Source organism: Bufo bufo, chromosome 10 (genome assembly GCF_905171765.1).
Source record: "Bufo bufo chromosome 10, aBufBuf1.1, whole genome shotgun sequence".
In the NCBI taxonomy this organism is placed as follows: domain Eukaryota; kingdom Metazoa; phylum Chordata; class Amphibia; order Anura; family Bufonidae; genus Bufo; species Bufo bufo.
The window spans coordinates 35,489,508-35,516,492 of NC_053398.1; the positions used below are offsets into that span (position 1 = coordinate 35,489,508).

At 43.2% G+C, this 26,985-nt stretch overlaps 1 protein-coding gene across 1 annotated transcript; it reads right to left on the minus strand.

Annotated features, from left to right (window-relative positions):
- Nucleotides 1-26,985, minus strand: BEST1 (bestrophin 1). Its single transcript, XM_040409903.1, has 9 exons — nucleotides 26,834-26,985; nucleotides 24,647-24,741; nucleotides 20,020-20,253; nucleotides 17,103-17,257; nucleotides 14,165-14,242; nucleotides 6,261-6,413; nucleotides 6,091-6,171; nucleotides 3,635-3,786; nucleotides 1-898 (listed from the first exon to the last, which is right to left on the minus strand). The coding sequence occupies exons 1-9, from the start codon at nucleotides 26,983-26,985 to the stop codon at nucleotides 1-3; spliced, it is 1,998 nt and encodes a 665-aa protein (XP_040265837.1).

Consider the following 26,985-nt stretch of genomic DNA (forward strand, 5'->3'; position numbering starts at 1 on the left):
TTAACCACTCTTGTCTTCTTGCTGACATGGCTCCCCAGCCTCCATGATTACTTCCATAAGCTTTGTAAAGTCTCCCTCAGTTAGACTTATGCCAGAGTCTTTTGGAGACGAACAGGGAGATCCATTATGTTCTTTGGTTCCTCCTTCACAGCTTATATCGGGCTGCCCATGGGAGAATCTGGAAGCCGGCCTTTGCAAATTTGGGGAGTTTATAGGAGAAAATGAAAAGATAGGGCGTGATGTCTTGTGCCCTGGGGTGTGTAGACCATCAGGTGAAGCCAAGGACTGGTTTTCATGGAGTAATGCAGATAAGCGTTGGGCTCGAAGTAACCTTTGGGGCATCTGTATAGGACTCTGCACAGGTTGGTCAGTTGTTTTCAGAGAAGAAGTACTTTTAAGACTATCTAAAATGGCTTCTTCTTGTTCCTCCATGCTTCCTAGTGGCCACACAAAACACTCTTTAGACCCAGGAGATAAACTGGATGCCTCGTCTCCACTTTCATTAGATGCCCCCACCTTCTTGCTTCTTTGCGTGTGACAAAGGTTTGGAGTTCCATGGGCAGGAAAACGAGGACAGTATGCAGGGCCTCCATTAAGTGGCGTTTGAGGAGCGCTATAAAATCCTGGCCTCTCATAAAGAGGGGTAGACATGAAAACATTTAGATCGCGTAGGGCTTCTCCACTCCTGTTTCCCATGTCTCGGTGGTTAAAATGTCCTGGCGGAATACCACCGCTCCTTCTCATCAACAAGCTCAGTCTAGAGTTGGAACGCGGAGGAATTGGAGAATGCACTCCCAGTAGACGTCCAAGTGGTCCAATTAATGGAGTAGAATGGTTGGCCTCTTCATTTTCATTTATCTGCTCAAGTGGAAGAAACTCCAGATCCTCCTTTTGCAAACTGTAAGGGGAAGATGGATTAATTAACACTTTAATTGTAAATATTGTAATTCATCATAAGATATGAGAGTTGGTGCTGTTTTATTTCTAAGATGTTGCGGTTCTTCTGTTTTGGGCCTCAAGTGTCTGTTATACTATAAAGTGAAACGTCTTTGAGACGACCAACCAAAATTGCAATGAAAAATGTTCTTCTAGAAAGGTGGTCCTCTCCAATAAGATGACTATTATATGCATATGGACTTGAAAATCTGATCTAGATAAACAGGTGGTCTTCTCAAAGAGGTAGTCTTTTGGGGAGGTTTCAGTGTATGTATGTATGTAACAGCCAGAACAGAAAGATTGGGGTAGGAAATGAATATAAATGATGTATTAAATGCTAAAATGTTGATTTGACTAAAGAGCAGTTGCCACTGGCCATGTGTATAAAGATAAATGATAAGATGTGATCCACCTTAAAATGGTTCACCGTGTAACCAGATACTTTAGAAGGGTCACATTATTGGGCATTGCAAATATGGAGGTAGGAAAGTAGAACATGAAGAGGCACATTTATTAAGACAAGCGTTTTAGACGCCGGTCTTAATAACCCCCATACCTGGCGGTCCATACCATGTCCACTTTTTTTAGACCTGGTGTGAGCAGGGAGGAGACTTAGATGTAAATTTTATGGGTGGAGGTGGGAATACGGGAATTTATTAACATTGAATTATTAGTAGCTAAACTTTCAGCATTGCGGACCAAGGAGGAAATGAGATCATAGATAAATGCAATCATATATGTTGAAATATTTCATAATCTCCTAAAGTTCCCACTGCAGAGGCAGATACATAATGCACTTCTCCGCTGTGGGTACTTTACTCTTCGCTCTTTTATGGTTTGAAATTTCTCAAAGTACTTCACAGGAAATACATATGTTCCACATGTACTGGTTTAACTGGTGCAGTGTCAGGTTCTATGACCTTGAAGTGGGTTTCCACTATACAGCTGTACTGGCATAGGTACGGGTGGTGCAGAGGTCGTAGTTGCATTTGTGCCCAGGTGCCTAAAAGGGGCTCGAAAGGCCTTCTGCTTCATAAGAAGACACCATCATTATACATACATCAGATAGGGCAGGGCCCTGCTACAGTTTTGGTTCCAAGCCCTGGAGCTTCAAGTTATGCCTCTGTGTGGTGGAGACTATTTGGTAGGCCACCAGGAAGCAGATGCATTCCTTCAAGCTTGGTCACTAGGGAATATTGAAGTACATCTACTATGCCTTTTGGGTGACCTGAGATTGAAAATATAAGTATACATGGCCGAGAGCAACATTGTAGACATGGTCGAAGTTGCAACATTTGTGCAACTTTATAATTCCCTAATGTCTGTCCTAAACCTAATTAACATAGGTAACTTAGGGCTCTTTCACACTTGCGTTGTCCGGATCCGGCGTGTACTCCATTTGGCGGAATTACGTCTTGGCAGCCATGGTAACCACTCTGAAAAAGCTAAACGTCGGATCCGGCAATGCTCTGAAACGACGTTTAGCTTAAGGCCGGATCCGGATCAATGCCTTTCAATGGGCATTAATTCCGGATCCGGCCTTGCGGCAAGTGTTCAGGATTTTTGACCGGAGCAAAAAGCGCAGCATGCTGCGGTATTTTCTCCGGCCAAAAAACGTTCCGGTCCGGAACTGAAGACATCCTGATGCATCCTGAACGGATTTCTCTCCATTCAGAATGCATTAGGATAATCCTGATCAGGATTCTTCCGGCATAGAGCCCCGACGACGGAACTCTATGCCGGAAGAAAAGAACGCAGGTGTGAAAGAGCCCTAAGTCCACTTTTCAAAACTGGAGTGAGTGGCATAAAAATTACAAAAATTTAAAAATGTTTCCACAAGTAAGCCCAAAGAGTTGCAAAAGCCCTCTTTTTCAACTTTTTGACACCAGAATTCTTGAATGCAGTTCTTGATAAATCCTCCTTTCTGAGCAAAGGGGTTATCCATGAAAAGTTATTGATTACCTATCTTCGGTATAGGTCATCAATATCAGATCTATGGGGGTCCGACAATCGGGACCCCCGCCGATCAGCTGTTAGAAGAGGCCGGGCGCTCCATGGCCAGTGATGTCACCATACATCGGTCACATGGCCTAGTTGTGTTCAACTCAATGGGGCTGAACTGCAATACCAAGCACGGCCACTATACAATGTACGGCGCTGTGCTTGGTAAGCTGCTGGGAGGCTTCCTGAAACAGCTGATCGGCAGTGGTTTCCGGACTCAGAACACCACCAATGTGATAATGATGACCTATCCTGAGGATAGGTCCTCAGTATTATTTCCAGGATAACCCCTTTAAGGCCTCATGCACACAAACGTATTTTCTTTCTGTGTCCATTCCGTTTATTTTGTGGACCGTATATGGAACATTCATTTCAATGGGTCCACAAAAAAAACGGAAGTTACTCTATGTGCATTCCATTTCCGTTCTGTTAAAAATAAGAACGTGTCCTATTATTGTCCGCATTACGGACAAGGATAGGACTGTTCTATTAGGGGCCAGCTATTCCGTTCCGCAAAATACGGAATGCACATCGACGTCATCCATATTTTTTGCGGACTGCAAAATACATACGGTCGTGTGCATGAGGCCTAAGATGTAGGAGGCATCTGATGGAGTGTGCATCAGTATTTTAAAAAAATTACCAAACCCCAGCCAAATTATTTAGGTTTTCAATTCTTGTGGGGCTTCTTCTTTACCTTATATCAAAGGCAGAACCCATAAATGAAGGTCTCCGAGTCTCTACTGTAGAGGCAGTGTACGGAGGATGAGGATCTGAGTCATTCCAATAGATATCTTTTTCCAGTGGAGGAAGATTTTGGTGCATTTCATCCACTCCTAGAAGAGACACCTGGTGGAGGAGACAATGACAATATTGTCACATTGTATTTTGCATGTCCTCCAAACATTCATAGGGTAACTGCTGTGCCATAGGATACCAGTTCACCTATTGTTGAATACTATTTACTATATACAAAAAAATACTTTTCCAGGTCTTCCCTGTTGATCACCTATAAGTCATTAATACCAGATTAGCGGGGTCCGGCTTCCTACATCTCTGCCGACCAGCTGTTTTGATTAGCTGTACCGAGCTGAGTAGTGCTGGTGCCTGATTCCACCGCCGCAGCTTGTGAAATAGCTGATTGGCACCAATCTGAGATTGATTACCTTTCCTAAGGATAGGTCATTGATAGGTAAGTCCTGGAAACCCCCATTAAGGGTCCATTCACACTTCCACAAAGGGGGTCCGCATCCGTTCCGCAATTTATTTTCAATGGGGCTGCAAAAGATGCGGACAGCACACTTACGTTCCACGGCCCTGCAAAAAAATAGAACATGTCCTATTTTTGTCCGCAGCCACGGACAAGAAAAGGCATTTCTATTATAGTGCCGGCCATGTGCGGTCCGCAAAATGCAGAATGCACATGGCCGGTGTCCGTGTTTTGCGGATCTGCAATTTGCGGACATGTGAATGGACCCTTAAGGAGTATTCCGACCGCTGACGGAGCATATGCCCTGGAAAACAGCCAAGGGCAGCGGAGGAAAGGAAGAGACAGAGAAGAGAGCAAACTGGCTATGCTCGGTAGTTTTGACTGTCATCACTGTGATTGGTTGCTATGGGCTACAAAGATAGGTTTTTTTTTAGACAGTTTTTATAAATTTCCTATTTTCAGACATAATTTAAAGGGGCTCTGCTACCATTAAATGTTACTTTAATATAATTCAGCATCGCTGAATTATATTAAAGCTGGTTATTTTTGTAATTTACTTTCTGTTATTGAAATGCTTTAGTTGTGAGAGAGTCTCTTTACGTCATTATGATGATGCCCCCTGGTGTTTAATCTGTATAATAACGTGCACATCCGCCTACTGAGCTGGATGAGCATGGTTGTACCTTCAACTCCCACTAGCCGTATCTACTGTTTGAATCTGTCACAGCTGCAAGGAGCGAGGTGCAGGAGAAAGGACACACCCCCTGAAAAAGGACACACTCTCTGAGCTGTGATAGGGAGAGAGCTGCAACAGAAAAGACACCTTCCCCCCACCTCCGAGTTGTAAAAGGGAAAGAACTGCAGAAGAAGAATAAGAACAGCAGAAAGGACCTGCATCCTGAGCTCTGATAGGGAGAGAGCTGAAGCAGAAAGGACCCCCCCCCCCCCAGTGAAGGGGACCCCCCTGAGCCGTAATACCGAGAGAGCTAAAGCAGAAAGGACATGTGCCCTGATCTGTGATAGGGAGAGAGCTGAAGCAGAAGCGCCACACACCCTGAGCTGTGATAGGGAGTGAGCGGCAACAGAAAGGACATGCTGCCTGAGTTGTAATATGGCGAGTCTGGAGGAAAAAACAAACCCCCCCTGAGCTGTGATACAGAGAGCGCTGAAGCAGAAAGGACACATGCCCTGAGCTGTGATAGGGAGAGAGCTGAAGCAGAAGGGTCACACACCCTGATCTGTGATAGGGAGAAAGCTGAAGCAGAAAGGACATATCCCTTATCTGTGATATGGAGAGAGCTGAAGCAGAAGGGCCACACACCCTGAGCTGTGATAGGGAGTGAGCTGAAGCAGAAGAGCCACACACCCTGAGCTGTGATAGGGAGTGAGCTGAAGCAGAAGGGCCACACACCCTGAGCTGTGATAGGGATTGAGCTGAAGCAGAAGGGCCACACACCCTGAGCTGTGATAGGGAGTGAGCTGAAGCAGAAGGGCCACACACCCTGAGCTGTGATAGGGAGTGAGCTGAAGCAGAAGGGCCACACACCCTGAGCTGTGATAGGGAGTGAGCTGAAGCAGAAGGGCCACACACCCTGAGCTGTGATAGGGATTGAGCTGAAGCAGAAGGGCCACACACCCTGAGCTGTGATAGGGAGTGAGCTGAAGCAGAAGGGCCACACACCCTGAGCTGTGATAGGGAGTGAGCTGAAGCAGAAGGGCCACACACCCTGAGCTGTGATAGGGAGTGAGCTGAAGCAGAAGGGCCACACACCCTGAGCTGTGATAGGGAGTGAGCTGAAGCAGAAGGGCCACACACCCTGAGCTGAAGCAGAATGGACACGTCCCTTGTAAGGTATAGGACTGTTTCTAGCTTTGTGATGTTTGATTCTCATTTGTTACATTAATCATGGCATTACCCTATTTAACCATTGTTCTAACTTTACCTGAAAGTTTCTGTCAATTAACCAATTGGTGTCAAAGTCATCATCATCTTGTCCAAAGGGGTTAATTAACTGCTCGGCCACCTGGAACATACACAAGGCTGTTCGTAGTCATGTCATTTCTATAAACGTTTATCTATGTGTGGATGTAGTGCAACCTACCGCAGACTTACCTTTAACCACCCAGCATAGAAAAAGAACTGTAAGAGGGTAAACACTGGGACATAGAGGTCCAGATCATGTCCTCGGTATCCCTTCTGAGGGTCCAGAAACTGGCGGCCAATGAGGCAAGCCAGAAAAAAGCTGTACACGGCCACGGTGACCACCTGAGGAGGAGGGAGAAAAAATCAAGCACCACATGAATATGGAATACTGAATTTAACCCCTTAAGGACTCGGCCCTATTTCACCTTAAGGACTTGGCCATTTTTTGCAAATCTGACCAGTGTCATTTTAAGTGCTGATAACTTTAAAACGCTTTGACTTATCCAGGCCATTCTGAGACTGTTTTTTCGTCACATATTGTACTTCATGACACTGGTAAAATAAAGTAAAAAAAATTCATTTTTATTTATAAAAAAAATACCAAATTTACCAAAAATGTGAAAAAAATTGCAAATTTCCAAGTTTCAATTTCTCTACTTCTATAATACATAGTAATACCTCCAAAAATAGTTATTACTTTACATTCCCCATATGTCTACTTCATGTTTGGATCATTTTGGGAATAATATTTAATTTTTTGGGGATGTTACAAGGCTTAGAAGTAGATCTTGAAATTTTTCAGAAATTTTCAAAAACCCAATTTTTAGAGACCAGTTCAGGTCTGAAGTCACTTTGTGAGGCTTACATAATAGAAACCACCCATTCTATAAACTACACCCCTCAAGGTATTCAAAACTGATTTTACTAACTTTGTTAACCCTTTAGGTGTTCCACAAGAATTAATGGAAAATAGAGATACAATTTCAAAATTTCACTTTTTTGGCAGATTTACCATTTTAATATTTTTTTCCAGTTACAAAGCAAGGGTTAACAGCCAAACCAAACTCAATATTTATGGCCCTGATTCTGTAGTTTACAGAAACACCCCATATGTGGTCGTAAACTACTGTACGGGCACACGGCAGGGCGCAGAAGGAAAGGAATGCCATACGGTTTTTAGAAGGCAGATTTTGCTGGACTGTTTTTTTTTACACCATGTCCCATTTGAAGCCCCCCTGATGCACCCCTAGAGTAGAAACTACATAAAAGTGACCCCATCTAAGAAACTACACCCCTCAAGGTATTCAAAACTGATTTTACAAACGTCGTTAACCCTTTAGGTGTTTCACAAGAATTAATGGAAAATAGAGATACAATTTCAAAATCTCACTTTTTGGGCAGATTTTCCATTTTAATATTTTTTTTACTTTTACAAAGCAAGGGTTAACAGCCAAACAAAACTCAATATTTATGGCCCTGATTCTGTAGTTTACAGAAACACCCCATATGTGGTCAAAAACTACTGTACGGGCACACGGCAGGGCGCAGAAGGAAAGGAATGCCATACGGTTTTTGGAAGGCAGATTTTGCTGGACTGTTTTTTTTGACACCATGTCCCATTTGAAGCCCCCCTGATGCACCCCTAGAGTAGTAACTCCAAAAAAGTGACCCCATCTAAGAAACTACACCCCTCAAGGTATTCAAAACAGATTGTATAAACGTCGTTAACCCTTTAGGTGTTCCACAAGAGTTATTGGCAAATGGAGATGAAATTTCAGAATTAAAATTTTTGGGCAAATTTTTCATTTTAATCCATTTTTCCCAGTAACAAAGCAAGGGTTAACAGCCAAACAAAACTCAATATTTATGGCCCTGATTCTGTAGTTTACAGAAACACCCCATATGTGGTCGTAAACTACTGTACGGGCACACGGCAGGGCGCAGAAGGTAAGCAATGCCATACGGTTTTTGGAAGGCAGATTTTGCTGGACTGTTTTTTTTGACACCATGTCCTATTTGAAGCCCCCTGATGCATCCCTAGAGTAGAAACTCCAAAAAAGTGGCCCCATTTTAGAAACTACGGGATAGGGTGGCAGTATTGTTGGTACTAGTTTAGGGTACATATGATTTTTGGTTGCTCTATATTACACTTTTTGTGAGGCAAGGTAACAAGAAATAGCTGTTTTGGCACCGTTTTTATTTTTTGTTATTTACAACATTCATCTGACAGGTTAGATCATGTGATATTTTTATAGACCAGGTTGTCACGGATGCGGCGATACCTAATATGTATACTTTTTTTTTTTATTTATGTAAGTTTTACACGATGATTTCTTTTTTGAAGCAAAAAAAAATCATGTTTTAGTGTTTCCATAGTCTGAGAGCCATAGTGTTTTCAGTTTTTGAGCGATTACCTTGGGTAGGGTATGATTTTTGTGGGATGAGATGACGGTTTTATTGGCACTATTTTGGGGTGCGTGTGACTTTTTGATTGCTTGCTATTACACTTTTTGTGATGTAAGGTGACAAAAAATTGTTTATTTAGCACAGTCTTTATTAAAAAAAATTTACGGTGTTCATCTGAGGGGTTAGGTCATGTGATATTTTTATAGAGCCGGTCGATATGGACGCGGCGATACCTAATATGTTTACTTTTTTTATATTTATGTAAGTTTTACACAATAATATCATTTTTGAAACAAAAAAAAAAAATCATGTTTTAGTGTCTCCATATTCTGAGAGCCATAGTTTTTTCAGTTTTTGAACGATTATCTTAGGTAAGGTCTCATTTTTTGTGGGATGAGGTGACGGTTAGATTGGTACTATTTTGGTGGGCAAATGCCTTTTTGATCGCTTGCTGTTGTACTTTTTGTGATGTAAGGTGACAAAAAAATGGTTTATTTAGCACAGTTAAAAAAAAATTTTTTCACCTGAGGGGTTAGGTCATGTGATATATTTATAGAGCCGGTCGATACGGACGCGGCGATACCTAATATGTATACTTTTTCCCCCCCCCCTATTTTTTACTTTATTTGGGGAAAATTACGTTTTTGTTTATTTTTACTTGAAACTTTTAATTTTTTGGGGGGAAAACTTTATTTTTTCAACTTTTTTTTCACTTTTTTTTTGTCCCACTTTGGGACTTGAACTTTTGGGGGTCTAATCCTTTACAATGCATTCCAATGCTTCTGTATTGGAATGCATTGGCTGTATAAGTAATACAGTGTGTATTACTCATACAGCTTCCGGCCTGTGAGATCCAGGGGGCTGGATCTCACAGGCTCTTCACTGGAAGGCAGCGCAGATGCCTCAGGAAGGCATCGCGCTGCCTTCCATGCCATCGGGTCCCCTCTACAACCCTATGGGGACCCGATGGCACCACCGCCGCCGCACCAGGTAAAAGCCGCAAACCGCAGGTCTGAATTGACCTGCGGTTTGCGGCGATCGCCGACACAGGGGGGTCACGGGACCCCCCGCGCATTTAGCCAAGGTGCCTGCGAAAATGATTTGAGCAGGCACCGGGGTCCGATCACCGCCCGCTTTATTAAATCCTTCAACTCATTACATAAAACACAATTATTACAGAATAGAAAGAAAAAAATTATAATATTAAAACACGCTACCCCCCCCCCCCCTCACCCTCACCCTCACCCTCGACGTCACAATTCCATACAAGGGACAATAAAAAATAAACAAGTTTATAACATTTCTTTCTATCACTGTCCTCCCTTCTCACCTCAAAGTACAACTTTCAGGAGCAGTTTATCCTCAATTGACAATGACCGTCTCCAGCAGTTCCAAAAATATTTCAAATTAGACTGCCTATTCAACCAAACATATTCAAAAACAATGTGGGAAATTTTTTAAACTGGAGTAAAGTAGAACTGGCTTAGTTGCCCATAGCAACCAACCAGATTGCACCTTTCATTTTTTACATCTCCTTTGGAAAATGAAAGATGGAATCTGATTGGTTGCTATGGACAACTAAGCCAGTTCTACTTTACACCAATTTGATAAATCTCCTCCAATATACCTAAGTATCAGCCTCTTCCATTCTATCTATGAAGGGCCTGAATTTTTCATCTAGTTTTTAGCTATTGCTAATCTAGTAAAGAATAGTAGCTTAGCTGTTAGAATTTTTGTAGATAATTGCTCCTAAATTCAGTCATAATTGTTCATCATACAGAACTAGATCTCAAAATCTACAAACTTGTGGACATTTCCAATATAAATGATTAAAGGGGTTGTCCCATAAAAAATATTCTACAGTTTTCAAACCAGCTCCTAGGTCTGAATACTTTTGTAATTGCATGTAATTAAAAATTTAGCATAGCCACTGAGTTATTCAATAAAATGTGTCTGTATAGCGCCACCTGCTGTTTTTTTTTTCCTTATTTCTTTGTCCTGCTCACTGAGAAGGCCGCACATGCTCAGTTTCATCCTTCAACTGCCTTCTGAGTTGTGATAGGGAGAGCATGGACACGCCCTCTTAGCTGTGATAGGGAGAGCATGGACACGCCCCCTGAGCTGCAGCAGAAAAGACACTCCCCTTGAGCTGCCAGCTTCATAAAAATCTAGCAGAGCAATGAATGGAGACAGGAGGCTGCTGCTTAGTAATTTCTATGGAACCCCTAGAAATGCTAATGCATTGGAGTCTATGAGAAAAGCAATCCAATGATTGCTTGTTATAGTTCCCTATGGGAATATAGATAAATATATATATATATATATATATATATATAATCAAATAACCCCCCCCCTTGCCCAAAATAAATAAATAAAAGCAATCATAAAAAATACACATCATAGGTATCCCGTACTATTAAAATATAAAAAATGTTATCCTGTACGGGAAATGGGAAAACAGAAAAAAAGTAAAAATGGCCAAATCGTCGTTTTTTGGTCGCTTTTCCACCCACAAAAAAAATTATAAAAAGTGATCAAAAAGTTGTACATGCCCCAAAATGGTATCACTGAAAAGTACAGATCGCCCCACAAAAAATTAGTCTTCACATAGCTCCGTATATATGAATACAAAAAAGTTATAGGGGTGAGAATATGGAGACTAAAAGAAAAAAATAAATTTCAAGCTTTTAATTTAGATTTTTTTAGTATAAAAAAATGCAATAACAAATATACATATGTGCTATTTGTACTGAACCTGGAGAATAAAAGTAGCTGGTCAGTTTTATGATATAGGGAACGCTGTAAAAACAAAACCCCAAAAAATTGTTCTGGAATTGTCTTCTAAAATCTATATATTTTTTTCCCCGCTTCCCATCGCATTGCTTGCAACCGTCAATAGTGCCATTAGAAAGGGCATCTTGTCGTGCAAAAAACAAGCCCTCATACATGTGAACAGAAAAAAACAATATATATGGCTTTGGGAGGGCTGTGAGTAAAAAAACTAAAACTAAAAAACAGATAATCGCACGGTCATGAAAACGTTAAATAATTCCTTTAGTTCTAAAAGGTTATTAACAAAATGTTACCCCTTATCTTTCGTTGCACAACCCACAGGACATAACTGAATATATTTATGTAGATTGTAAGCCCTCACGGGCAGGGCCCTCTCTCCTTCTGTACCAGTTTGTAACTTGTCTTGTCTATGCTTAGTGCAATTGTCTGTATTATGTATGTGCACCGCTTATCATATGTACAGCGCTATGGCATGAATGGCGCTTTAATAATAATAAATAATAATAATAATAATAATAATAATTTTCAAACTGTATCCTGTTCACTGTGCCATGATGCAAACCCACTGACAAAAAAAAATGCCCTGCTAATTTCAGTCCTTCTCCATACCAAAACCCTAATATGTTTATTTCCACTAATGTAATCTCTTTAACCCCTTTAGTCCTGTAGGATTTTTTTAGTTTTTTTGGTTTTTTTTAAATTAAAAATACATTTTGGTAAGTGAGGCGATGAATAAACGGCGAATCAGCAATTTAGATTTTTCTTTTTCGTTATCCCATTCGCTGTATAAGATAAATATTTTTATATTTTAATAGTTCAGGCATTTTGGGAAGCAGTCATGCCTATGATGTTTATTTATTTTCATTTTAATTCTGGGCAGATTTACAATTATTTTTTTTAAATATTTTTTAAGACTTTTTTTTTACTTTCTTTTTCCACTTTTTCTTAGCCTTCCCCAGAAGGCTAGAATATGCAATATTCTGATCATTTTTAGCGCCCGCTGCGCTCGTGAGTGGGTGCCATATACAGTTGCAAGAAAAAATATGTGAACCCTTTGGAATGATATGGATTTCTGCACAAATTGGTCATAAAATGTGATCTGATCTTCATCTAAGTCACAACAATAGACAATCACAGTCTGCTTAAACTAATACCACACAAATAATTAAATGTTACCATGTTTTTATTGAACATACCATGTAAACATTCACAGTGCAGGTGGAAAAAGTATGTGAACCCTTGGATTTAATAACTGGTTGAACCTCCTTTGGCAGCAATAACTTCAACCAAACGTTTCCTGTAGTTGCAGACAGGGGCGTAGCTATGGGCTCATGGGCCCTGGTGCTAGAGTTCAGCTTGGGCCCCCCCTTCCCTCAGTGCTTTGTGGTCAGGGGAAGGGAAGCACATAGGCTTTGTGCTGTTTGAGGCAAAAACCTCACCCCCAACCCCGCCATGACAAATTCTTGGCCTAACCCCTTCCCTCCAGCTAGAGGGGTAACTTCACCAGCATGCACTTTCTATAATACCGGTGTCTTTTTATGTGGCACAAGGGTCTTTGGGCCCCTTCAGGCTCCTGGGCCCGGTAGCGACTGCTACCTCTGCACCCCCTATAGCTACGCCCTTGGTTGCAGATCAGACGTGCACAACGGTCAGGAGTAATTCTTGACCATTCCTCTTTACAGAACTGTTTCAGTTCAGCAATATTCTTGGGATGTCTGGTGTGAACCGCTTTCTTGAGGTCATGCCACAGCATCTCAATCGGGTTGAGGTCAGGACTCTGACTGGGCCACTCCAGAAGGCATATTTTCTTCTGTTTAAGCCATTCTGTTGTTGATTTACTTCTATGCTTTGGGTCGTTGTCCTGTTGCAACACCCATCTTCTGTTGAGCTTCAGCTGGTGGACAGATGGCCTTAAGTTCTCCTGCAAAATGTCTTGATAAACTTGGAAATTAATTTTTCCTTCGATGATAGCAATCTGTCCAGGCCCTGATGCAGCAAAGCAGCCCCAAACCATGATGCCCCCACCACCATACTTCACAGTTGGGGTGAGGTTTTGATGTTGGTGTGCTGTGCCTCTTTTTCTCCACACTTAGTGTTGTGTGTTTCCAGCTTTATGCAAGTCAACAATTCTTAATCGTAGGTCTTCTGAGAGCTCTGTTGTGCGAGGCATCATTCACATCAGGCAATGCTTCTTGTGAAAAGCAAACCCAGAACTGGTGTGTGATTTTTATAGGACAGGGGGCTGTAACCAACACCTCCAATCTCATCTCATTGATTGGACTCCAGTTGGTTGACACCTCACTCCAATTAGCTCCTGGAGATGTCATTAGTCTAGGGGTTCACATACTTTTTCCACCTGCACTGTGAATGTTTACATGGTGTGTTCAATAAAAACATGGTAACATTTAATTCTTTGTGTGTTATTAGTTTAAGCAGACTGTGATTGTCTATTGTTGTGACTTAGATGAAGATCAGATCACATTTTATGACCAATTTGTGCAGAAATCCATAGATTTCCAAAGGGTTCACATACTTTTTCTTGCAACTGTTCAAAACCCCTCCTTCCTCCATGCATGTATGGCAATGGGACTCAAGGGGTTAATGTCCGATAGGGGCTGGTCCAACCTCTGGGACCTGTACATATCTCCAGAACAGGGCCTCATCTCATGGCCACTGTGACTGGAGAGGTGGCCAGGCATGTGCAGCACTCTCTATTGAGTTCTATGAGAATTCAAAAAAATAGCCAAGAAGGTGTGAAGAATCCTTTATTGGTAAATTAGGCGCCTTGTGACCCACCTTGTCTCGGGTGCATGGGATTAATGAGAGGCTGATAAGAAATAACCGAATGTTGCAGAATAAAGAATGATGTAACAGAAAGATAATAGTGTAGGCACCTGAGTATAGACCAGAGGAATGCTGATCCAGTCATATCCGAACAGCCTCCCGCATTGTGTACGCAGAGAGTTCAGCTCCTGAGAAAGGGAGAAGGCGACAGTGCTGGATTAGTCCATGTAAGGTTGTCTAACAATATCAGTGAAGAGCAACGTGATTCACAGGTGCAAATGTCATAAAGAGGTTAAAGAGATTGTCCAGCATTTGCTATGTGACGGCCTATCCTTGCTGCTCGACGAGGGTCCAACACCCCGCAACCCCGCCGATCAGCTGTTCAGCTGTGGCTCATTCATCGGAAGTCAACGGAAAGCTGGAAAGCCACTTTAAATTGTGTAGAATTGGATACGTCAGAATTTTTAGGTTTTTGTTGAGGGAGTTTTTACTGTTGTATCACTTGAAGTATGTTATACTTTACTAGAAAATGTTTTGGGGTCACTGCAGTAGGGCTTTTTGGGGACTTTTTAGTGTCTTGTCTAGGGCTGTAGTTGTGTGTTGTGTGCTGGGGAGAATGGGCCCCAACCATCATGACTGACAGGAGCCAGGGCGGTGGTGCTGATGTTTTGTGACCTCCCATCACCCATGTGGGCTGAGACTGGTATTTAGGGTATGGCGGGGCTCGTTTCCCATTAAGGTTTGTCTTAGGGCTGCTGTACAGACAGCTGCCTGACCTGGAGAAATCTGTGGTTGGGGGACATTCAGATGATTGGAGCTAGATCCAACTGAGCGTGGGGAATAGTAACTGCTGAGAACAAGTGCCCCGGGAGATAGCTCACATTGCCTAAGGGGGTTTTCCTTTATGGAGGTAGCTGTTATTTTGTAATGTGTTTGTCTTACTTTTATTGCTCCTATTTCCCATTCTGGGCTGTGGTCACATGACCATGTCCATGCAGCTCTTATTTCCTGTGTGTTAAGTCCATGGGCGGGGCAGTTATAGGGGAGTGTCTATATAACTAGCTGGTGGGAGGAGCTATACACTAGCTGGGTGTTGTTAGGGGCAGTGATAGGGGAGTGTCTATATAACTAGCTGGGTGGGAGGAGCTATAAACTAGCTGGGCGTTATTAAGAGAAGTGATAGGGGAGTGTCTATGTAATTAGCTGGTGGGAGGAGCTATAAATTAGCTGGGTGTTGTTAGGGGAGGTGATAGGGGAGTGTCTATGTAATTAGCTGGTGGGAGGAGCTATAAACTAGCTGGGCGTTGTTAGGGGCAGTGATAGGGGAGTGTCTATGTAACTAGCTGGTGGGAGGGGCTATAAACTAGCTGGGCGTTGTTAGGGGCAGTGATAGGGGAGTGTCTATGTAACTAGCTGGTGGGAGGGGCTATAAACTAGCTGGGCGTTGTTAGGGGCAGTGATAGGGGAGTGTCTATGTAGCTAGCTGGTGGGAGGGGCTATAAACTAGCTGGGCGTTTTTAGGGGCAGTGATAGGGGAGTGTCTATGTAACTAGCTGGTGGGAGGAGCTATAGACTAGCTTGGTGTTGTTAGGGGCAGTGACAGGGGTGTGTCTATGTAACTAGCTAGTGGGAGGAGCTAGAAAACTAGCTGGGCGTTGTTATGGGCGGTGCTGGAGCTGTGGCAGTGAAAGGAGAAGTGCATCATGGGTTTGGTTGGAAGCAACAATAGGAAGTGCTAAATCCAGGATGGAAACAAACCAGAGGGATTGTTTTACATGGTGAAAATGGATCAGGAGAGCCCAAATTGAAAAAACAAAGCACAGGAAATATGTAGATGAGACAAGAATCTACATGGGCATATCTGTTAAAAACAATAGTAATCCTGGAAAACCCGTTTAAGCTGACCTGCGTTATTGCCTTGTGCCTGGAGTCAACCTGGACATTAAAAGTTATTTAAAGCAAAAATGGTGCTGTGCGTCCTTCCTCTGCCTGGTGCCTCTAGCTAACCTGCAGCAACTGGGCCTTACACAGTCACAAACACATGTGTATCCCTCAAATGTCCTAAATCTAGCAGAAACTCTGTCCCTGGAGTAACCTCCCCCCTAGCTACTGAGTCCTGAATGATTCCAAGAGGCAAGGGGGCCTGATAGACTTGGGATGTAGTGTGCCTTTTTTTACTAGTTATAGTTTTAAAAGGTGATGTCCCATGAAAAATATTCTACAGTTTTCAAACCAGCACCTGGATCTGATTTATTTTGTAATTGGATGTAATTAAAAATTAGCATAGCCACTGAGTTATTCAATAAAATGTATCTGTATAGCGCCACCTGCTGTTTGTTATTTAGTCTTATTTCTTTGTCCAGCTCACTGAGGTGGTCGCGCATGCTCAGTTTCATCCATCAACTGCCTCCTGAGCTGTGATAGGGAGAGCATGGACACGCCCCCTGAGTTGTGATAGGAAGATCTGAGACACGCCCCCTGGTCTGCAGCAGAAAAGACACTCCCCTTGAGCTGTCAGCTTGATATAAATCTAGCAGAGCAATGAATGGGGAGATCTCTGGATCCATGTGAGGTACAGGGCTGGTTCTAGCTTTGTTAGAAAGAGGTTGTCATGTACTATATGATGTCTGATTTTCATTTTTTACGTTAGTCATGGGATAACCCCTTTAATATCTTGGAGGTGATATTACTACAGCAACTAGCAGGTGGCAGTATCAATAGCAGAGAGGCACAGTCAACCTGCTAGTGATGCTGCCATCTACGTGAAGAACAGCATTGTGGTGGTGTGAAGACCAATTCGGGACAACTGAGATGGCCTTTTGGTATTAAGATGGTGGCTTGAAGCTGACACTCCTGTAGATGTCCATATTTAATAAATTAAACAGCGCATGTTATAAAGAGTGATATTGAACTATCGTATATATATTGAAGCGTATAGTATATGGCATGTGAAATTCATTCTCATTGAAGGGACAATATATTTGTCTTCACACTAAAAACACAAAAGTCACAGTTTTTTGTCATGCTATGCATCATTCACTCACTTACTTTGAGGATAAGCGTCAACACCACGCTGTCCCGTATCCGTCCCTCTGTCCTGGCGATGACCGCTAGGTTAGCAAACCAAACACACGGAATCCAGAATTTGTTGTGAGGAGACGAAATAGCCTCATATTTTAGATATTCGGCTGGTGTCATGAAGCCTGCGTTGATCAAAAAGGAAAATAAGACGATCGGACCTGTTTACAGTCCACTGGTGCCTTAAGGGGTATTCCGGTAATTTAAAGTTATCCTCTATCCTATGGATAGGGGGTAAATTCGAATTACTTGAATACCCCCTTTAAAGAGGACCTGTCCCCTCTCCTGACATGTCTGTTTTTGGAACTACATACATTCCTCTTGTAATAACAGTTCTGGAGCATCTATTCTTATGACTCTATGTTGTGCCATTCCTTTATTATTCCTAGAAGCTATGAATGAATGACTAGCAGTGTACTGTGAAGGACCAGATGGGTGTTACCAGTTGGGAGTGTGTTTCTGCAGAGTCTGACACTGGCAGCAGTGATTGGATAGTGGCAGATTCTGCAGGGACACCCCCACCCCAACTGGTAACACCCATCTGGACCTTCATAGAAACTGCTAATAATTCATTCATAGCGTCTAGCATGAATAATATAGGAATGGCAAAAGATCGAGTCATAAGAACAGATTCTCCAGAATTGTTATTACATGGAGAATGCGAGTGGTTACACAGACATGTCGGGAGAGGGAACAGGTCCTCTTTAAAGGGGTTGTCTCACTTCAGCAAATGGCTTTTATCATGTAGAGAAAGTTAATACAAGGCACTTACTACTGTATTGTGATTGTTCATATTGCTTCCTTTTCTATCACATACACGGCTCGTTTCCAGCAGATACGAGGTGGCCGGGACAGAAGCTGCTGCACATGTGTGACTGTGCACGCTCCGAGCCACCAGAGATCCTGGAGCTTTTATCTATAGTGTACAAGCATGACCACTGCTGCTAGATTGCAGGGTGGTCGTAACAACGGGAAACGAACATTAGTAAGTGGTCGACACAAGGGGGAGCTGGTCACGGCTATAGCCTGTAATTGCCTGCAGCAGTCAAGTGTCCCCCTGTCGATGGATGTTGATCTCAGAGCGGCAGGGAGAGGAAGAGTGTTAGAGACCAAACCCAGCGGCGGGGACCAGGTAAGTGTGATCTCCACCATGGGTCCGCCACTCTGGAAGGTCCGCCTTAGGGCTCATGCACACAAACGTATTTTCTTTCTGCTTCCGTTCCATTTTTTTGCGGACCGTATGCGGAACCATTCACTTTAATGGGGCTGTAGAAAATACGTAAGTTACTCCGTGTGCATTCCGTTTGTCCGCATGGCCGTTCCGCAAAAAAGTATTGCATGTCCTATTATTGTCCGCAAATCCCGGTCCGAGGCACCATTCAAGTCAATGGGTCCGCAAAAAATACAGAACGCACACGGAACACATCCGTATGTCATCCGTATTTTGCGGATCCATACTGTAGAAATGCTTTGCCCAGCCCATATTGCTCATGTGTTTGGTGATTAATAAATTACTGTTTCCGTTTCCAATCCGCAAAAAAAAACAAATCAAATACGGAAACCATACGGATATGTTTTGTGCAATAACGGAACGGAAGAGGGCTTAAATCAGAGAAAAAAACAAAAACTCAGATACGGAACAACAGATCCGTGAAAAACAGACCGCAAAACAACAACGGTCGTGTGCATGAGCCCTTACTCTTGGATAACCCCTTTGAGTCCTTCAGATCATTAGAGAACCCCTGGATCGCCAAATTTTCTAACCTTCTAACATCTACCATTATAAATGTGCCTTTGTATCGCCCCCTTAGGAAAGTTCTGGCTCCTAGAAAATGGATTATCTGGGGATCTCCTGATCAGTAGTCATGTACGGGGACGTATCCACTTTGTGGTCCACATCTGCAAAATACGGATGCGGTCTGTGTGTATCCTGCACAGGGGCGGACTGGGAACTTAAAGTGGCCCTAGAAAAAAAAATACTAAAAGTGGCCCCGTTTTGTAGTTGGGTCCAAATTGATGGAAGGCAGGGCCAGCGATACCATATTGTGGCACATTATACCGCCCCAACAGAGCCAAATCACAAAATCCTGCCAGAAGCAGAAAAATACATCCCCGAAAACTTCCACTGGCCGGCCGTGAGGAGAACTTAGGTGGCCCCCTGGGCATCAGCCCACCGGGAAATTTCCTTGTAAGGTCTATGGCCAGTCAGCCCCTGATCCCACACTTTTTGGCTCCATTTCCGTTCCCGAAAAAAATAGAACATGCCCTATTCTTGTTCGCAATTGCGGACAAGAATAGGCATATTCTATTAGTGCTGGCAATGTGCAGTCCGCAAAATGTGGAACGCACATTGCCGGTGTCCATGTTTTGCGGATCCGCGGGTCCGTGGATCTGCAAAACACACACGGATGTGTGAATGAACCCTTTAGAGGAAGTCATTGAAAAAATACCTATTCTTGACTTCAAAACGGACAAGAATAGGACACGTTCTATACGTTTCGGCTCGGCAGCACAGATGTGGACAGCACACGGATGACGCATTTTTTGTGCTTCCCATAGAAATGAACGGGTCCGTGTCTGTTCTGCAAAATAAAAAAGCGTATCGGATGCGGAAAAAAAAAGTAGTTGCTGACAGTGGTTACTAGAGTGTTTGTATTTGCCGGCATTTCAATGTGGTCTACATCCCGATTGTTTCCTGATAGATGGACACAATCAGTTGGGAGACACTTTGAAGTAGGGTGGATTATTGGGATATTCCACCGGACCCTTATTTTCTCCATGTATGTCGACGACGGAGGTTTCATAAACCAATGAAACTGTGTATGAGACAGATGCAGGCTGAAGCTCACCCTACCTTTGGTTGTCGTATATCCGGCGCTGTACTTACCGGCATTCACGACATGCTGCAGAGTCGGGAATCTCTTGTAAACGGCAGTACTAACTGAGCGTAGGATAAGAACTCCGGAAATACTGGCATAGCGCATAAGTGTTCGCCGTATCATCCTCCCTCGTTCATCTGTGCCGTGCACATTACTGGACACCAAGCACATGAGGCGATCCAACCAGGGTATGCTCTCGTACTGGGCCCACCAACGGGAGACCACCAAAGTCACATAGAAACCTGTGAAGACCTGAACTTAGTCAGAAACTAAAAATGAAGCACAATCTCAATCACAATTCTACTAATCTACATGGTGCATAAGACATTCCTCATTGATAATACTTTAGTAATAGAGTTTGTAAGGGCGGCTTTTCCGCTTGTTTTAGGGCTCATGCACAAGACCTTATGATTCTTTTTCGTCTGCAAAACGCCGATCCGTAAAATACAGAGGACGCCTCTATGAAGTCCATGTTGCATCAGTTTTTTGTTTTTTCTGCAGACTCATTAGCTTCAATGGGTCTGTGGTCCGCCTTTTGCAGGCAAGAATAGGACACGTTCTATCGCTTTGTGCAACGGACATACTGATGCGGATATTTGGATCATCTGGGTGCTTTCTGCATCCATATGTCGGTTCTGCAAAAGATAGAACATGTCCAATACTTGGCCGCAAAATGCAAAAAAAACCCAAAAAACGTGATTGCAGATTTTTTATTCTATTTCCTGAACATAATTATGGGGGCGGTCATCTTGCCTGGGCTGTTCTTAACAGCATTAAGAAAGTTGCTTTACGGCAGCCCCATGGACCATGGACACAATTGGACCATGGACCACATTGACTTCTATTGGAGAGTTTCCTAGGCCTGCTCTGTGCCCTGTGCAGAGGTCATTGTACAAGGGAAGAATAGATAAGCTCTGACAATCACCTATTGTGAATGGTGGATCTATGTCTTATCTATACACAGAGGTGATATCATTACAGGCAGGATTACAATGACAGATAAGCAGATAACTGCTGTAAAATGATCTGTACAGACCAAAAAGTGGTGCCTATTAGGCTTAGTGTCTAATTACACAAGGTGCCAGTACGAAGGATCCATTGGGCATCACTGCAGCACCACAGCCACCACCATCCATGTGCTGACTGGGAAGGGTTCCCGGGGTCAAAGCCTACTGATCAAGCATTCATCGCCTATCCGAATGATAGATATCAGCTGTTAAAGGGAACCTGTCATCTCCCTATATCCAACTATGCAAAATACTGACAAAATGGTAGCGCTAAATTATTAGAAATTAGAGCCAGCGGCAGACCCAGCACGTCCATCAATTAATTGGAATGCCAGGTAATGCCGCATTGCCTCCTGGCTGGTTTTTGAAACCTGTTGTTTTAGTAACTACTTGTAGTCCCTTGTAATGTGACAATTCTGTAGCATCTATTCTTATGACTCTGTCCTGTGCCAGTCCTTCATTATTCCTTCTATAAATTATGAATGAATTGCTAGCAGTTTGCAGTGAAGGTCCAGCTGGATGTTACCCGTTGTGGGTGTGTCCCTCTGCAGTTTGACACTGGTAGCACTGATTGGATAGTGTAAGACTGTGCAGGGACACACCCTCCACTGGTAACACCCATCTGGTTCTCCACTGCAAACTGCTAGCAATTCATTCATAACTTCTAGCAGGAATAATAAAGGAATGGCACAACATAGAGTCATAAGAACAGATGCTCCAGAATTATTATTACACGGGGAATGCAAATAGTTACTAAAACAGACATGTCAGGAGAGAGGAAGGTCCTCTTTAAGGCTGAAATACTGGATCCACTCCAGCTTTGTCCTACTAACCTCACAAGGTATGTATATATAACAGTACATTTATTTCTTAATGGAACCAAGGCATTAAATATACAAAAACAGCCCGGACCTGTAAATATTCCTCCTTGCAGGACGGCATTGTTGAAAGTAGCTAAGAACTTTTAATCTGATTATAAACTTGCTTAAACCTCTCCCTCGTGTGGGCAGCAGAGTGTACCGGGAGCCATACTTCACTTACGCAATTTTTTTAATGACTACTGCATGTCTGATCAGTATAATGCATGCAATAGAGAAGGAGATCAAAATGTATGGAAAAGCAAAAATTGTGGGGAATCTGAAACGATAATCTGATTACAGTGAACACAGGGATTAGCTGTAATCTTGCCTAGCTAAATGTAATGAGGGGTCTTGTTAACAGTCCATATATGTAACGGGCATCTTAGGCTACTTTCACACTAGCGTTTCTATTTTCCGGTGTTCAGATCCGTCATAGGGTCTCAATACCAGAAAAAAAAAAACTTCAGTTTTGTCCCCATTCATTGTCAATGGGGACAAAACGTAATTGAACGGAAGGCTCCAAAATGCATTCCGTTCCATTTGGTTCCGTTCTCATACCGGAGAGCAAACCGCAGCAAGCTGCGATTTTCTTTTCGTCATGGGATGAGGAGCAAGACGGATCCGTCATGACCCACAATGCAAGTCAATGGGGATGGATCCGTTTAACTCTGACACAATAGAAAACGGATCCGTCCCTCATAGACTTTCAATGGAGTTCATGACGGATCTGTCATTGGAATGTTAAAGATGATACAACCGGATCTGTTCAGATGGTTTTATTATCCATAACGGAAGCGTTTTTGTTAAACCCTGCCGGATCCAGCAAAAACTAGTGTGAAAGTAGCCTTATTGCCCCCGTCTGTGCCCCCAGATCAGCCCCAGTTTGTCCTTTAGCTGAAGACTTAAGTAATCTACAGCATAGGAATAGAGAAGCAGCAGTCATGCTATGTCCTCCTCCATCTCAACCTGTTTTATTAATCATTATTATAACTATTAAATTATATATTTAAAGGCTACGGTCAGGCATTTTTTATTATTGCGTTTTACTCATTTTGGGCTAAAAATCTTTTTCTCAATTGGTCTTTATTAAAAATTTTCAACTGTATTTTCTCTACAGCTCTCATTGTCAGTGCATCTCCAGACGATGACCCTCAGGGAATCCTCCAGGGAGCCGCTCTGACGGTTCTTCTACCTGTAGCCCCTACCTGTACTTTCCTGACGGCTCATACACTCGTTATAACCAAACTCTTATCAGTTTGAATGTATCTATAATAAGCCTTCATGAGCTGTCAGAGTTCAGAGATGAGGGCTACAGATAGAGCCATCAGTGCAGCTCCCTGACGGATTCACTGTGAAACAGAGAGCCATTGCATTGGAATTGAAAGCTGTAGATGAAATACTGTTGACAATTTTTTTAATAAAGACTAACTGAAAAAAAGATTTTTTCCCCAAAATGAGCACAATGCAATAATAAAAAAAAACTGTCCTCAAAGGTGTCCATGGCCTTTAAAGATAGAGGTGTAGCTGTAGGCGCTACAATGGTAGCAGTTGCATCTGGCACCAGCCTAAAGGTTTATAATCTACAGCGCAATGATAAGAAATGGGATTGTACAAAGATAGATCAAACCCCTTAAAATATCATTACATACAGTGGGAGAGGAGGTCAACTTGGGTATAGCATTTGCACCACAGCCCAGCACATCCAAATTATGTCTGGGTGGCAAAACTCTAAATACCGTTGCATACCTCCCAAGTTTTAAAAAGCCCAAAGCAAATATTTTGACGCCTTTAAAGGGGTTGTCTCATCATGGACAATGGGGGCATATCGCTAGGATATGCCCCCATTGTCTTATAGGTGGGGGTCCCGAAGCTATATTGAGAACGGAGCCCCGCTAGTGAAGGAGGGCGCACAGCTGGCTCGGCTATTTCCCTCAGCCCCATAGAAATGAATGGAAGCGGGGGCCGAGCATGCGCGGTACGCTCCCATTCACGTCTGTGAGGAGCCGGCTTGGTGGAGGCCAGACCGGAGTCCTCCAGCCACCACCTTAAGGGGGCTCCATTCTCGATATAGGTGCGGGTCCCAGCGGTGAGACCCGCACCTATAAGACAATCGGGGCATATCCTAACTATATTCCCCCATTGTCCATGATGAGACAACCCCTTTAACTCCGACCTAGTGCCTATCTATACATTGCCAATCCCGTCCCCTTCACAATAGAATGCTCATTTTGACCCCACCCCCGACACTGTAGTGATGCCCCTCAGTGTCCCCGCACACAGCAGAAAGCCCCCTTAGTGCCCCCTCACAATAATGCCGCTTCGCTGCGCCCCTTACAATAATGTAACTTGTACCATTAAAAAAATAATAATAATACTCCCCTCGCCCCGTTCCCCCGGCGAAAGGATACATCATACTCCCCCCAGCAGCAGGTGCAATGACATGACATCCTTGCACCTGATCATGATCATAATTCCCTGGTCTGGGCGCTATCTTATTCAGCCCAGCCGGAGTGATGACGTCACTTCATGGCTTCTGCTACGAGGGAGATCAGTGGCCAGGTGAATGGTTGAGCAGGGAGCGGACGGCTTCCTGCTTTACCATTGCACTCAACTGCCTCTGCATCCTCAACTTGCAGAGACAGTTGAAAAAGGGACATAACTGAGCCCTTCCGGGACTGCGGGACAGTTGCCGAAAACCGGGACTGTCCTTATGGATCTGGGACGTTGCATTTTATATTATATCCTATATAAAGTCCAATGAGCCTTACCTAGGACAAATGACACCGGAATCAGCTCTGCATAGTTGTCGCAGTACAATGCCAGCTTCTCAAAGTAAGTTCTCTGCTGCTCATTAAGAAAGAGCCTGTAGGACAGAAGGAGGTAAGTGACCGGCTGGTGACCAGTGTTCTAGAAACGGGTCATTAATCAGCATAAGGGAACAAACAAGAGTTCAAAGAAGCAGCAAAATCTAAAAGATTATAAATGTGAGCTAAACAAATGACCAGAGCTTGTCACCTGAGAACCTTACAGCAAGACTAACCTCCTGGAAATATTGGATAGTAATAAAATATAAAGAATGGGTGTGTCCCTTTAAATGCATGCCAACTGTGCCATGTTGTATAGCCTTAGGTTCCATCAGCTTTCTGGACCTGTCTGTTTTAGCGCATACCTGTATTCCTCATGGAACATATGTTCTGTGTTGTCTCATTCCTCTGTTATTCCTCCTGGAAATGTCAGAATAAGTGGGCTTTTCCATCACCCTTTTCGATAGGGTGTGCCCCTACACAGTCTATTACTGAGAAATGTATGTACTACATATGTGGCAGGAGAGCTAACAGTTCCCCCGTAAGTTGTAATATGGGACTGCCCTTCCAATAATGCCGAAAATCGTCTTCCACGCCCGCATACGGACGTAAACAGTAGTGGTGACCTTAATGGCTGAGTCACTGGCTGGAGTTTGGAAATTGCATAGTTTAGAATAGATTGCTCATGTGTTGTTTTCTGTGTTACTCATCTCCATTTATGAAGAATTAAAGGTCACAGACGTAAAAATGTGATCTGACTCCAAAAATAACGTTAATAATTTTCAATCGTTTGCAATGATGGGTGTTACCAGTCGCAGCACTGATTGGTTAGTGTCAGACTGCTCAGGGACCACCCCCCCCCCCCAACTGGTAACACCCAGCTGGATCTTCATTGCAAACTGCTGGCTATTCATCCATAACTTCTAGCAGGAATAATAAAGGAATGGCACAACATAGAGTCATAAGAATAGATGCTTCAGAATTGTTATTACATGGGGGATGCAAGTAGTTGCTAAAACAGACATGTCAGGAGAGAGGACGGGTTCTTTTTAAGAAGTGCTGTAACTAGGTAAGAAGCTGTCGACCCCTTGCTGTTCCCATTTATGTGACACCCTGTACTATATCGACCTAAAAAAATTTCATCCAAGTTATGAGTCCTATTAAGTGTTGCATTATCTTTCAGTTACACTTGCAGCCACTGAAACTACTTATAGTAAAGTATTATACAGTAGTAATAGTTTTTGTGACCATCATTCTCGTTTTCCCATTTATAACATGGAGATAACTACGTGATCTTGTTCATGGACATATAAAACAAAACCTACAGAGCAGAAGCCTCTAAATTACTCAGGATTCATAGCTGGCCCTGGCATACAAAGTCCATCCTAACAAACAGAACTAATAGTTATATAAAGTATTTTTTTGGACTATAAGACTCACTTTTTTTTTTGCAAGAAAAAAACTTGCCTAAAAAGTGCCTGCATCTTAGAGTCCGCAGTCAGGGTGCATCAGCAACACCAGACCTCCCCGACTGCTTCCTTAAAGGGGTTGTCTCATCTTTGACATTGGAGGCATATCGCTAGAATATGCCACCAATGCCAGATACAGTAGGTGCGGGTTCTACTTCTGGGACCTGCTAGCTTGCATAGACGTGAGTGGAGCGGTGGTCGCCCTTGCGCGGTGCTCTCTCTATTACTTTCTAAGGGACTTCTGAGAAAAGCCGCGTGCACTTGGCTATTTTCGGAACCAACATGGAAATGAATGGAGAGTACGCCGCATATGTGCAGTGAGTTCTCCTTCACTTTCGGGGGCCTTTCCGTGAACAGGTGCCAGTTCCACAGGTGGGACCTGAACCTTTGTGATATTGGTGACATATCCTAGCGATATACCACCAATGTCTACAACCCCTTTTATGATCCAGCAGAGCGCTCATACAGCTTTTTGCGGGATCAATAAGAGAGGTGTGCATCTGTACACTTCTCTCTCTCCCTGCCCGACATCGATCTGTGTGCTCAGTGCAGGCAGGAGGCTAAACCATCATGGAAAGGACTCTGAGAAACAGAAGGGTCCTCATGCTCTTTATGCTCCTCAGGCAGCAGGGAAATATATGAAAGCTCTGAAATTAGTCCCACGTAGCATCTAGACGAGTACCTGTAGGTGACGCTGATGATGAAGTATAAGCCAACAAAGATGAGGAACTCCCGGTAGAGTAATTTGTAGATACTTCCGCGCCATCGAAGAAGCAACCTGGAGAAGGTGCCAAGCTTGGCATCTGCCACGCGATTACTATATGTGACCGTCAT

What these genes read in the sequence shown, in the direction of transcription:
- BEST1 (XM_040409903.1), bottom strand. Translation starts at nt 26,985, where the DNA reads ATGACGGTCACATATAGTAATCGCGTGGCAGATGCCAAGCTTGGCACC. An exon ending in GCAGCATGTCGTGAATGCCG is followed by an intron (nt 17,258 to 20,019) that starts GTAAGTACAGCG and finishes TGATCAACGCAG; the next exon opens with GCTTCATGACACCAGCCGAA. An exon ending in GGTTCTGCCTTTGATATAAG is followed by an intron (nt 899 to 3,634) that starts GTAAAGAAGAAG and finishes TTCCCCTTACAG; the next exon opens with TTTGCAAAAGGAGGATCTGG.